Here is a 14,272-nt window from a genome sequence, read left to right as displayed (position 1 = left end):
TATGTATGCGCATTATATTACATTTATCTACGTTTAGGGAAAGCTGCCAGCTGTCGCACCATTCATTAATCCTCTGCAGGTCTTCCTGGAGTACGTACGAGTCTTCTGATGTTGCTACTTTCTTGTAGACAACCGTGTCATCTGCAAATAGCCTCACGGAGCTACCGATGTTGTCAACTAAGTCATTTATGTATATTGTAAACAATAAAGGTCCTATCACGCTTCCTTGCGGTACTCCCGAAATTACCTCTACATCTGCAGATTTTGAACCGTTAAGAATGACATGTTGTGTTCTTTCTTCTAGGAAATCCTGAATCCAATCACAAACCTGGTCCGATATTCCGTAAGCACGTATTTTTTTCACTAAACGTAAGTGCGGAACCGTATCAAATGCCTTCCTGAAGTCCAGGAATACGGCATCAATCTGCTCGCCAGTGTCTACGGCACTGTGAATTTCTTGGGCAAATAGGGCGAGCTGGGTTTCACATGATCTCTGTTTGCGGAATCCATGTTGGTTATGATGAAGGAGATTTGTATTATCTAAGAACGTCATAATACGAGAACACAAAACATGTTCCATTATTCTACAACAGATTGACGTAAGTGAAATAGGCCTATAATTATTCGCATCTGATTTATGACCCTTCTTGAAAATGGGAACGACCTGTGCTTTCTTCCAGTCGCTAGGTACTTTACGTTCTTCCAGAGATCTACGATAAATTGCTGATAGAAAGGGGGCAAGTTCTTTAGCATAATCACTGTAGAATCTTACGGGTATCTCGTCTGGTCCGGATGCTTTTCCGCTACTAAGTGATAGTAGTTGTTTTTCAATTCCGATATCGTTTATTTCAATATTTTCCATTTTGGCGTCCGTGCGACGGCTGAAGTCAGGGACCGTGTTACGATTTTCCGCAGTGAAACAGTTTCGGAACACTGAATTCAGTATTTCTGCCTTTCTTCGGTCGTCCTCTGTTTCGGTGCCATCGTGGTCAACGAGTGACTGAATAGGGGATTTAGATCCGCTTACCGATTTTACATATGACCAAAACTTTTTAGGGTTCTTGTTTAGATTGTTTGCCAATGTTTTATGTTCGAATTCGTTGAATGCTTCTCTCATTGCTCTCTTTACGCTCTTTTTCGCTTCGTTCAGCTTTTCCTTATCAGCTATGATTCGACTACTCTTAAACCTATGATGAAGCTTTCTTTGTTTCCGTAGTACCTTTCGTACATGATTGTTATACCACGGTGGATCTTTCCCCTCGCTTTGGACCTTAGTCGGTACGAACTTATCTAAGGCGTACTGGACGATGTTTCTGAATTTTTTCCATTTTTGTTCCACATCCTCTTCCTCAGAAATGAACGTTTGATGGTGGTCACTCAGATATTCTGCGATTTGTGCCCTATCACTCTTGTTAAGCAAATAGATTTTCCTTCCTTTCTTGGCATTTCTTATTACACTTGTAGTCATTGATGCAACCACTGACTTATGATCACTGATACCCTCTTCTACATTCACGGAGTCGAAAAGTTCCGGTCTATTTGTTGCTATGAGGTCTAAAACGTTAGCTTCACGAGTTGGTTCTCTAACTATCTGCTCGAAGTAATTCTCGGACAAGGCAGTCAGGATAATGTCACAAGAGTCTCTGTCCCTGGCTCCAGTTCTGATTGTGTGACTATCCCATTCTATACCTGGTAGATTGAAGTCTCCCCCTATTACAATAGTATGATCACGAAACTTCTTCACGACGTTATGCAGGTTCTCTCTGAGGCGCTCAACTACTACGGTTGCTGATGCAGGTGGCCTATAGAAGCATCCGACTATCATATCTGACCCACCTTTGATACTTAACTTAACCCAGATTATTTCACATTCGCATTCGCTAATAACTTCACTGGATATTATTGAATTCTTTACTGCTATAAATACTCCTCCACCATTGGCGTTTATCCTATCCTTGCGGTATATATTCCATTCTGTGTCTAGGATTTCGTTACTGTTCACTTCCGGTTTTAACCAACTTTCCGTTCCTAATACTATATGCGCACTATTTCCTTCAATAAGAGATACTAATTCAGGAACCTTGCCCTGGATACTCCTGCAGTTTACCAATATTACGTTAACTTTTCCTGTTTTTGGTCTCTGAGGACGGACGTTCTTTATCAACGATGATAATGTTCTCTCTGGTAAGCCGTCAGGTATTTTATCGTTTCGCCCAAGGGGGGGTCCCTCTAACCTAAAAAACCCCCGTGTGCACGCCACACGTACTCTGCTACCCTAGTAGCTGCTTCCGGTGTGTAGTGCACGCCTGACCTGTCTAGGGGGGCCCTACAGTTCTCCACCCAATAACGGAGGTCGATGAATTTGCAACCATTATAGTCGCAGAGTCGTCTGAGCCTCTGGTTTAGACCCTCCACACGGCTCCAAACCAGAGGACCGCGATCGACTCTGGGCACTATGCTGCAGATATTAAGCTCAGCTTGCACTCCGCGTGCGATGCTGGTTGTCTTCACCAAATCAGCCAGCCGCCGGAAGGAACCAAGGATGGCCTCAGAACCCAAGCGGCAGGCGTCATTCGTTCCGACATGTGCTACTATCTGCAGCCGGTCACACCCAGTGCGTTCAATAGCTGCCGGAAGGGCCTCCTCCACATTACGGACGAGACCCCCCGGCAAGCACACCGAGTGCACACTGGCATTCTTCCCCGACCTACCCGCTATTTTCCTGAGGGGCTCCATAACCCGCCTAACGTTGGAGCTCCCTATAACTAATAGGCCCGCCCTCTGTGACTGTCGGGACCTTGCCGGAGAATCGGCCACTGGCCCAACAGGCGAGGCATCCTGTGGTGGCTCGGAAACGATGTCATCACCACTAGGAAGCACCCCGTACCTGTTGGAAAGGGGTAAGGCAGCCGCCACGCGGCCAGATCCCACCTTCGCCTTTCGGCCAGGCACGCGCGAGCCCACCACTGTCCGCCATTCACCCTGGAGTGATGGCTGACCGGTAAGATGCTCACTGCCGGAAGACGCAGCGACATCAGGGGTTCCATGTGATTCCAAGGCCACCGAAGTAGGCATAGGTCTCACCACAGTTGCCCCAACGCCACTACGAGCCGACGCCTGCGCCTCGAGCTCGATGAGCCTAACAGACAAAGCCTCCACCTGTCCCCGAAGAGTGGCCAATTCTCCTTGCGTCCGCTCACAACAACCACAGTCCCTACACATGACTATGTTTACCCTACTCTATACGGTGACAAATTCCCAAGATAATCTTCTGATGAGCTACTCTGATAATCAAGAAACACTCACTGAAATACGAGACGCGAAAACTACGCTAGGTTTTCCCAGAAAAACTATTTAAAAGCTAAGCGCAGCAAATAAGTACAAAAACACTGTTATTGAAATAAAAGGTTCTACCTAGTAAGCACTCGAACACGCAAGAAATTACAAAAATAAACTAGTAATTACACAGATAACTGAAAATAAGTCGCTGCTGTTTGTAAAATATGTAAGAAGCAAACGGTGTACTCGCCTTAGTAGTAGCAGGAGCTAGCGATGCGCTCTCGCTGACGGTCTAACTGACACTATGGGGAAGTTTGACATTTTCAAATCTTTATTAGCATTCAGACTTCAGAAATGTTGTCAAGCATTACCAGATGGGGCTGAGACAAGGTACAGATATAACTGGGCAGTGACATTAGGGCATCTACACTCCTGGAAATTGAAATAAGAACACCGTGAATACATTGTCCCAGGATGGGGAAACTTTATTGACACATTCCTGGGGTCAGATACATCACATGATCACACTGACAGAACCACAGGCACATAGACACAGGCAACAGAGCATGCACAATGTCGGCACTAGTACAGTGTATATCCACCTTTCGCAGCAATGCAGGCTGCTATTCTCCCATGGAGACTATCGTAGAGATGCTGGATGTAGTCCTGTGGAACGGCTTGCCATGCCATTTCCACCTGGCACCTCAGTTGGACCAGCGTTCTTGCTGGACGTGCAGACCGCGTGAGACGACGCTTCATCCAGTCCCAAACATGCTCAATGGGGGACAGATCCGGAGATCTTGCTGGCCAGGGTAGTTGACTTACACGTTCTAGAGCACGTTGGGTGGCACGGGATACATGCGGACGTGCATTGTCCTGTTGGAACAGCAAGTTCCCTTGCCGGTCTAGGAATGGTAGAACGATGGGTTCGATGACGGTTTGGATGTACCGTGCACTATTCAGTGTCCCCTCGACGATCACCAGTGGTGTACGGCCAGTGTAGGAGATCGCTCCCCACACCATGATGCCGGGTGTTGGCCCTGTGTGCCTCGGTCGTATGCAGTCCTGATTGTGGCGCTCACCTGCACGGCGCCAAACACGCATACGACCATCATTGGCACCAAGGCAGAAGCGACTCTCATCGCTGAAGACGACACGTCTCCATTCGTCCCTCCATTCACGCCTGTCGCGACACCACTGGAGGCGGGCTGCACGATGTTGGGGCGTGAGCGGAAGACGGCCTAACGGTGTGCGGCACCGTAGCCCAGCTTCATGGAGACGGTTGCGAATGGTCCTCGCCGATACCCCAGGAGCAACAGTGTCCCTAATTTGCTGGGAAGTGGCGGTGCGGTCCCCTACGGCACTGCGTAGGATCCTACGGTCTTGGCGTGCATCCGTGCGTCGCTGCGGTCCGGTCCCAGGTCGACGGGCACGTGCACCTTCCGCCGACCACTGGCGACAACATCGATGTACTGTGGAGACCTCACGCCCCACGTGTTGAGCAATTCGGCGGTACGTCCACCCGGCCTCCCGCATGCCCACAATACGCCCTCGCTCAAAGTCCGTCAACTGCACATACGGTTCACGTCCATGCTGTCGCGGCATGCTACCAATGTTAAAGACTGCGATGGAGCTCCGTATGCCACGGCAAACTGGCTGACACTGACGGCGGCGGTGCACAAATGCTGCGCAGCTAGCGCCATTCGACGGCCAACACCGCGGTTCCTGGTGTGTCCGCTGTGCCGTGCGTGTGATCATTGCTTGTACAGCCCTCTCGCAGTGTCCGGAGCAAGTATGGTGGGTCTGACAAACCGGTGTCAATGTGTTCTTTTTTCCATTTCCAGGAGTGTAGCTGTTGGGATATTTGGAAAAAAAGACATTAAAATGATAAGATGAAAAGGTACCTTCTTATGTTGAAATTGTTCTTCTAAAATACTTGATGTGTTACTGGGGTAAGGACTTCCTTTAGAGAAACAGTTTCATTTCAGCATAAGAATGCCAGACATTCTTTACAGAATCCTTAGTAAATCACAGTTTGGATTTTAAGAGTGTTAATCAATTGAGAATGCGATTTTCACGTTCACTCACCAAATGTTACAACCACTAAACAACAAAATGGCACCAGTTGGTATTTTCTGTGACCTATCTATAGCAGTTGACTGTTTGAATCATGTCTCCTGGATAAACTGAGGGCTGGAATTGATGATATAACAAACCAGTGTATAATGTCATACTTAATTAAGAGAATGCAGGAAGTTATGCTTAATATTTCAACCAATGTAAGCCGGGGATATTCTTCTGGCTGGAGAGAAATTAATTTAAGGTTCCATAAGACTCGATCTTCAGTCCAGTATTAGTCCTTGTATATGTAAACGATCTTCTGTCGAATGTACAACAAGCAGAATTGGTTTCTTTTGCGGATGACGGTAGTATTATCATCAGTTCAAACACACGCAATGCAACAGAATAAATGGTAAATAATTGTCTTAAAATTATTGTTGAATGGTTTTCTGCAACTGATCTTACTCTCAATTTCAGAAAGCCGCAACCTATTCAGGTTTGCACATCTAAAGGTACTATGCGGATGACAATTGTAACACATGGAAGAAAATAACTAGAATGGAAACATAAAAAATTTGAGATGTCCATATTGATTAGAATTTAAACTGGGAAACATAGATTTTGGAACTCTTAAAACAATTTAGTCCAGCCAGATTTGCACTTGGATTCATTGCAAATCTTGGGCAGAGACAAATCAGGAAGCTGACATATTTTTTGTGTTTTCACCCAATAATGTTGTGTGGGATAATGCTGTGGGGTAACTCAACTTTAAGGAGGAAGACGTTCATTGGTAAAAAAATGTGCTGTAAGTATAATATGTTTTGCTTACCCACAATTGTTTCGTATGCATCTGTTTAAAGAGTTAGGCATTTCAGCTGCACAGTATATTTATTCCCTCATGAAGTTTGTTGTAAATAATCCACTGAGGTTCAGAAGGAAACCTTTCAGTATATTAAGCAATTTGACATTGTTTCAGAATATCTTTTGCTAATGTCAGATTGTGGAAATTGTAGGCCTTTCCTAGACAGACTAAATGCCCAATTAACAATGGCCATTTGGTCATGGTACATCAAAAGATTTGACAATGCATTTCGTATGTTGGCTTTCACACTGGCCATCATGTCATGACACCATCAGGGTTTTTCAGGAACAAATTTTTGACAGCTGTCATCGTTGTCCATTGTTGATCATGTGCCCCCTAGCTAATTTTCTCCCAATACACAGTTGTGTTCTCATCCTCCATTGTGTTTTCATTAGGTGGTGATAGAGAAACGTACAGCATGTACGGCCTACATTATATTCCATAGTGTGATTTAGTGATCAATAGCATGTGGAATTGATTATCACAACAATCATAGTCAGCTTTACATAGTTGATGAAAGTAATTCTGGAAGTTGGCATGGCACAGTGGAGTGGCTTTTTCCTTAACTTTCTTTGTTGTGCAGTACAGCGGTAAGTTCAAAACCGTGGAAAGGAGAATTACCAACAAAGGAACGAAATGCGTGCTTCATAATCAAATGCCTTTTCTGACTAATTTCAACTAAGATGATGGTGTTCTTTGACCGTAGATTGAATCTTCTGTTAGTTAAAATTACCTTTTTTACATATCCGCTTTTATCTAATGAATGTGTGATGTACGGTCTCCTTGGAGCAGTTTGACCCTTGGGAAAAGGAAGGGGAGGGTAGGGGAACTGTCAGTTCTCTTGGACATAATAAGTTTTCTGGCACTCCAACAAAAATTATTTCTTGTAAAATGACATACGTCCAAATTCACAGACTCAGTTATATAAAAAGTGGCAGTTGTAGATCTTCTCCCCATCTCCTCTGTTAGGTAAAGTCCTGCGGACACCCAGGGTAACAGTGAACACTATTGAGTTCAGAAAACTTCTTGAGTAACTTCAGTTTCCACATTTATAGATCCCTTTCTAAAGCAACTAAAGATCTGACATTTGTGTCTGATTCCAATGACTTCCTACCCAGTTCAGTCGAACAGTAGATGATACTCATGCGTATTTTGAAAATGAGTTGCTATTCCTTACTCCAAGTGCTGATTATTTCTTGATTGTTTCAGAGTTTTACTAATGTTATTGTACATAGTGGTAACAATACTGCCCTACTTCAATGTGATATGCTCACATATTTGATTTTGAAAGTGTCTTGGTAGATTCTGCTTTTGTTAGGAAATCCACTATTAACAACTAGTCTGTAATGTGTAAACATATATTTTGTTTGTTAAGTTGTAATATGAGCTGTATCAAGACATTCTTGAAGTCAAGAATGATGTCAAATTGGGTGCCACTGTATGCATCCTTCTGAATCACATGAATGAATAGAGCAAGCTGAGTTTCCGGTGATTGCTGCTCATACAGTCAGTGCTGGTTAATCAGAATTGTCAATATAAGTCTGTAGTTTCTCATGTGTATCTCGTGATGCTTCTTTAACAAGTATAACTTAAGCACTCTGAAAGTCACCTGGATGCACTGTTACTCCAACAGCACTTGGCAAAGACTGCTGGAAAGGAGGCCTCTACTTCAACAAAATAATATATACGTTTCATTGTTAACCAAGGTTAAATTCTAGAAATAATAACATTCTGACTGAATTGTATTTTCTTTATTAGTGTGTCTGACTCGGGCTTTGTGCTGCCATTAGTTATCATTATTTTTATCGTAATTGGTATCTCCAAAATAATAAATTCAAGTGTGTGGGTGTTTTATGCAGTAAGTAGATATTCATTTTATAAATTTAGCATATGAGGTATTTATCTTCACAATTTCACATTGTCCGTGTAACAGGATTCTTTCTTGTCAGAGCTTAAGAATATATGCACTATAACTTTATGCTTGCCTTTGAAACAGTATGATTGAAAAAGAAAACTTTGTCTTAATGCTTTAACTACTTACCTGTAGAATAAAGAAAGAAAGACCAATATTAGTGTCGTATTTCATAGGAAATGGTTTTTTGTCTGTGTTTTGATAAGGAAGTTATTATTGTAAGGTAATGCAGTCAGTCATGTTAAAGACAGACTATCAATATAGTTTTTTGTTAATTTATAGGAAGAAATCATGGAAATGGAGCATCAAAAAAGGCAGCAGGCTGAGGAAGATGAAAAAATAGCGAGGCAGCTACAGGAACAAATGATGGTGGTTAGTAGTAGTTTATATTGCTTGGATTTTGAAATAAAGGATATTCTCCAGGTTGTAGTACACGTTTGAAACTTGTTGTTTACGTGAAGATATATTTTTCTTTCTCAGTTTTTCCCCCGGTGTTATATGAACTGGTATCATTACCAGTGGTCCCTGAATGAATAAATAAATAAATATTCTCTCTCTGCTCACATATAGACACAAAGTAGGACTTACAATACTCTCTAATGTTAAGCCTTGCAGGATTTCTCATTAGCTAAAGACAGTGGCGACCCTTGGAATACAAAGAAGATAGTTGGCAGAAATACTACTACTACTACTACTACTACTACTACTACTAAAAAGACAAAATATTATGAATGAAACAATGCACATCACTGGTGTAATATTCTACAATACGTATTATTTTACAAACTGGTTTTTAAGTGTTACACCATTGTTGGTTCTAAAGACAAATATATGAGGCTATAAAATTTTATGGCATCAAATATTTTAAACTGGTGCATCTGTGGAGTATCTCATTTGGTTTCAAAAGATGAAAGTTATTAAGGTTTGATTTAAGGTTAAAACTAGAAGAATTATTTCAGCAAAATTTGGTGTAAAAATATGTTGTTATTTTTGTGCTCGTAGTCTTCAGTGCAGAGACCGGTTTGATGCAGCTCTCCATGCTACTCTATCCTGTGCAATTCTTCATCTCCAAGTAGCTTCCGAATCTGCTTAGTGTATTCATCTCTTGGTCTCCATCAACGATTTTTACCCTCCACGCTGCCCTCCAGTACTAAATTGGTGATCCCTTGATGCCTCAGAACATGTTCCATCAACTGATTCCTTCTTCTAGTCAAGTTGTGCCACAAATTCCTCTTCTCCCCAGTTCTATTCAGTACCTCCTCATTGGTTACGTGATCTACCCATCTAATCTTCAGCATTCTTCTGTATCACCACATTTCGAAAGCTTCTATTCTCTTCTTGTCTATACTATTTATCGTCCATGTTTCACTTCCATACATGACTACAATCCATACAGATACTTTTAGAAAAGACTTCCTGACACTTAAATCTTCTTCAGAAACACTTTCCTTGCCATAGCCAGCCTACATTTTATATCCTCTCTACTTCAACCATCATCAGTTATTTTGCTTCCTGAATAGCAAAATTCATCTACTATTTTAAGTGTCTCATTTCCTACTCTAATTCCCTCAGCATCATCTGATTTAATTTGACTCCATTACATTATCCTCGTTTTGCTTTTGTTGTTGTTCATCTTATATCATCCTTTCAAGACACTGTCCATTCCATTCAACTGCTCTTCCAGGTCCTTTACTGTCTCTGACAGAATTACAATGTCATCAGCAAACCTCAAAGTTTTTATTTCTTCTCCATGGATTTTAATACCTACTCCGAATTTTTCTTTTGTTTCCTTTACTGCTTGCTCAATATACAGATTGAATAACATCGGGGATCAGCTACAACCCTGTCTTACTCCCTTCCCAACCTCTGCATCCCTTTCATGCCCCTCGACTCTTATAACTGCCATTTGGTTTCAGTACAAATTGTAAAAAGCCTTTCGTTCCCTGTGTTTGACCCCTGCCACCTTCAGAATGTGAAAGAGATTGCCAAAAGCTTTCTCTGAGTCTACAAATGCTAGAAATATAGGTTTGCCTTTCCTTAATCTATCTTCTAAGATAAGTTGTCGGATCAGTATTACCTCACGTGTTCCAACATTTCCAAACTGGTCTTCCCCGAGGTCAGCTTCTACCAGTTTTATGTAAAATATGTACCTTACATAAAATGTAATACATTAAATAATGAACTACATGGCAAAATACAACAGTTGTTCTGAGATGAAAAATAAGTTTAATGATATGTAGAAAACATTTGACAGATTCAAAGGTTTTGACAGACCAAGGTAATCTTGTCCTTAACAGATCCAGTATTACAAATGGGTAAAATATTACAAGCAAACTAAACAGGTAAGTGAAGGTCAATATTGCCCTGCCAAGCTGGCCTACATAGAATCTGCCCCAGTTGAAAGTGATTTTGTATAGTTCACTCTTTTACAAAGCTGAAGCACTGTCTTTACCATTGAGCAAAAAGTGTCCATTAGTATTGTGCACGTAAAAATAATGTTTTAAAGTCCCTGGATTTAAGCTTTCTGACTACATACAGAGAGACTTTTCCTAAATATGGAACTATGCACATTTTACAAGGGAAGTCAAATCAAAATGAGACAGCTGGGAAAAGTAGGGAAGCTGTATTTTTAATTTCAGAAGTAATTGCCATAACTGTTAATTCATTTACCTTTTTTTTTTTTTTTTTTTTTCATCTGTGTCATTTTTATTTGATGGCCCATTATATTAAAGTCTAGAGGTGGTTGGTCGAGCACAGGGTAAAGAAGAGAGGAGGCCGGTTTTTATTTTTTATTTATTTTTTTAATTTATTTATTTTCTTAATGAGTTACATCAAAGCAGGAGAGTAGCCATTGCTTGATGCTATGTGTTTAATTGTTTTCATTTCACTTTGGAAGTTGTCTGGGTATTTGGCAATGTATCACTGAATGAAAGGCAGCATAAGGTCACTACTGGATGTTGAGAATTGACATTACAAAGTCAGTGGTGGCAGGCTTCCTGTAGATCTTAACATGTGAATGCGGTCTCTAGTATCTATGGTTAGAGCTAAATAACGTATGATGTTCCCCCAAAATCCATTGTGAATTTGATATTATTCTGGTTAGAATTTAGCTCCTTGAAGAATGTCTGAAGTTGTCTGGTATTACCCATCCATAAGCACAACACATCATCAACATGTGATGTTCGCCTGCTTTATTTCTTCATTGATAGTCCTCGGTGTTGATGTACTGCGTTATTACACTGGCTGAAAGATAGGGGGTGGAAGTTCAACACTGACTACTGTAAATGATGTAGCCGACAGTTGCACAGTTGCGTTTCACAGTTCTTTACATTCACTGTTCACAACCCCCCCCCCCCCCCCCCCATATTACACAGTTATATGGCAGTTCACTATTGGTAAATGATAAGCCTCTTTAATAGCTTGCAGGCAAACTTCGGTGTACTGCTACAATAGTTTGCTGTTGAACATCTATGAGCAGTAAATACCTAACCACACAGCTCAGTTCTTGCAGAATAATAAGGTACATGTGACACACTATTTCTCAGATAAATTGAGCAGACACTCTCATTGTTTTAACACACGGCCTATTTGTGTTACACTTATTGCACTGTTAAGTTAATGCATTATTGTTACCCTAACCAATACAGACTTCTCTTTATATATTCTCACAAAAATAGATACAGAAACTATATATTGTTTTTGTTTAAGTTACATAAATTACAAGTAACAGAATACATCAAAAATTTCCTCCTTTTTTAGTTTCTTGTGCCACCAAGGTTATGCTGCATTATTTGTTTAAATAACGAAATTAACAGATATAGTTATACAAACAATACTTTGACATACCTGGTAATTATTTTGGAATTAATTAAGGGCTGGCTTTGCTAAAATGTTTTCGAATGGAGCCAAATAAATACTTTAAGATTCCTAGTAGTTCTTCTTCCAAATGTTTATAATTAGTACAGAATTTATATTTGTTCATAAGTCAACAATAGCATTTAAAGTCACGAAACAATTACTGATTTTACCCTATAACAAAAGTATTAACAAGGAAGTCAAATTAAGAAATTGATTACATACACAAAACTAAGCACAAAATTAGATCTGGTGTTACATTTCTTAGGACCGAGGGCCAACCATTCTCTTTTATGAAAATGGAGATGATACTAATGTATGTTAATGGTAATTAGTCAAAAATGAATAAATGAATGTAAGGAGACAGATGGCAAAACGAGAGGAAGTAAAGAGATCCCAGCTTGCTTCGTCACATACTTAAACTGGCATCTAACAGCAATATCACAGGCAACTACAATGATTGAATAATTTACCCCCTGAACAGGAAATGTGGGCTAGTGAGACTACTTGCAGAAGTGTTTGATGTCCTGTTAGTTTGCTGACAGTGACCATGTCTTGCAAGGGCTAAGTAACTATAGGAACACATGCTCCTCACCCTCTTTCCTTTTCTCCTCCCTCTCCCCCCAACACACACACACACACACACACACACACACACACACACACACACACAAATCACTTTATAAAAGGCTGAACCCAAGTGTACAAGATTTTTGTATGCCAGAAGGGAGAGTAATGATGGTACAGCTCACTACATGGGACTTACTCACAAGTCAACGGGTCGAGAAAGGGTACATAAGTCAACTGAGAGCTGAGAAAAAGTGAGAGTTAACAACAGTATGTTTGTGGTTTTGTAGCCTCACTGTATGAATTTTTCCATTGAGTAGGTCCCACACCACCTGGCTCCAGATACTAACTCAAGTGGGACAGACATGAAAAGAACCACCCTGACTCTTACTTAGCCTAAGCCATTTGTGAGCATCCATCACAGTTGGGAAGATGTGGCCACATAGTTCTGAAGGCAGTGGAGGTGCATTATGTTTGGTAGCCTTGACGCCAGGCTGTCAGGACTGTATAGTATTCCTCTGCCCATTTTTCTGCCATAATGGTTTTGAAGCATATTTGAAGCTCTTATTTTAACATTAAGGTTTATTTGATTAAATTCGCTAACAGTGTTGCACTTCATATGACAATAGTAGAGGTGGTGGGAGGTTAATGAGGTGATAAGCTGCTCCAGCAATTTATATTTGTTATACAGGGTGATTCACGAAGGTATGCAAATATTTTAATATGTTATTCTGCAAGTAAAACTGAAGAAAAAGTTCATATAAATATAGGTCCGCAAATGTTTAATTACGGAGTTATGGCTAATAAAAGGTCTTGCCTGAAACTTATAAACTTCGCTATTATGAAGTCATCGCAAAACTGTATGAGGTTAAAGCAAAGCAAGATTTCCTTTTATTTTGTTGTTATTTATCTGGTGAATCTAATAGAACATGTCCCAGATGTGTATTTGCAGTAGTTTTCCATTTATGGCAAATTGCCGCTGGAAATTGCGTTGCACTTTTGCATGTGGGTTTGCTTCAGGCCATAAGTGCTAGTTATGTAAATTGTTTATACCATCTCAAGTAAACTGTGTCTCACCAGTAAATAAAATGTATTTGTATAACTGCCGATTAGTATCTAACCAGTTGCACAGCCCCAAACGAAGGGCAGATGAAAATGACACACTTTTTGTTTATTGTAAGGATAGATTATTGTACTTCAGTGTGCACATACCTTAGATTGTGAAGTGCCTAATCGTCGAGAGATACGTCGTGTACTGGTACCTGGGCTACATTGAACATCATCAGTAATATCCTCATCATTGTCTTCACATATCGAGCGCTCGTACTGATAATGAATGCGAAGTAGAGAACCTGTCTCCCGTAACATTCGAAATCCTCCTCCTAATAGTTCGTGCATTCAGAATCCTCCAAGTTGGATAACATACGCGATATTCGTTAACTGCAGCTGTACCATTACCATCACATTTGCCATAAATAAACACCATATTGGCGTATTCCTCTGTCATAAGTTTGAAAGGCATCCCTGTTTCATAAATAATCTACAAACTACAATAGTTACAATGTGGTTTCACTTAAATACACTGTTGTTATGTTCTTTCACTGAACAATATAGAAAACTAACTCATTTCCAAGTTTGGAAATGACTGAGACAATTTACTACAGTTTGCGACAATGGCATAAATGTTCTTACATTCATAACGGAAAGTAAACAAATTTACTTGTTTAATAATCTTT

At 40.7% G+C, this 14,272-nt stretch overlaps 1 protein-coding gene across 1 annotated transcript in view; it reads left to right on the top strand.

Moving 5' to 3' along the window:
• The window catches only part of LOC126235853 (E3 ubiquitin-protein ligase RNF169-like), an 88,472-nt gene that overhangs the window by 13,268 nt on the left and 60,932 nt on the right, over nt 1-14,272 (top strand). The window contains exon 4 of the mRNA XM_049944718.1: nt 8,397-8,486. Within this exon, the coding sequence (XP_049800675.1) occupies nt 8,397-8,486 (90 nt within the window). The remainder of the gene's footprint in view (nt 1-8,396; nt 8,487-14,272) is intronic.

This window comes from Schistocerca nitens, chromosome 2 (assembly GCF_023898315.1).
Source record: "Schistocerca nitens isolate TAMUIC-IGC-003100 chromosome 2, iqSchNite1.1, whole genome shotgun sequence".
Classification (NCBI taxonomy): Eukaryota; Metazoa; Arthropoda; class Insecta; order Orthoptera; family Acrididae; genus Schistocerca; species Schistocerca nitens.
The sequence above is the reverse complement of the archived record's forward strand: the minus strand, read 5'-3'. Positions and strand labels throughout refer to the sequence as shown.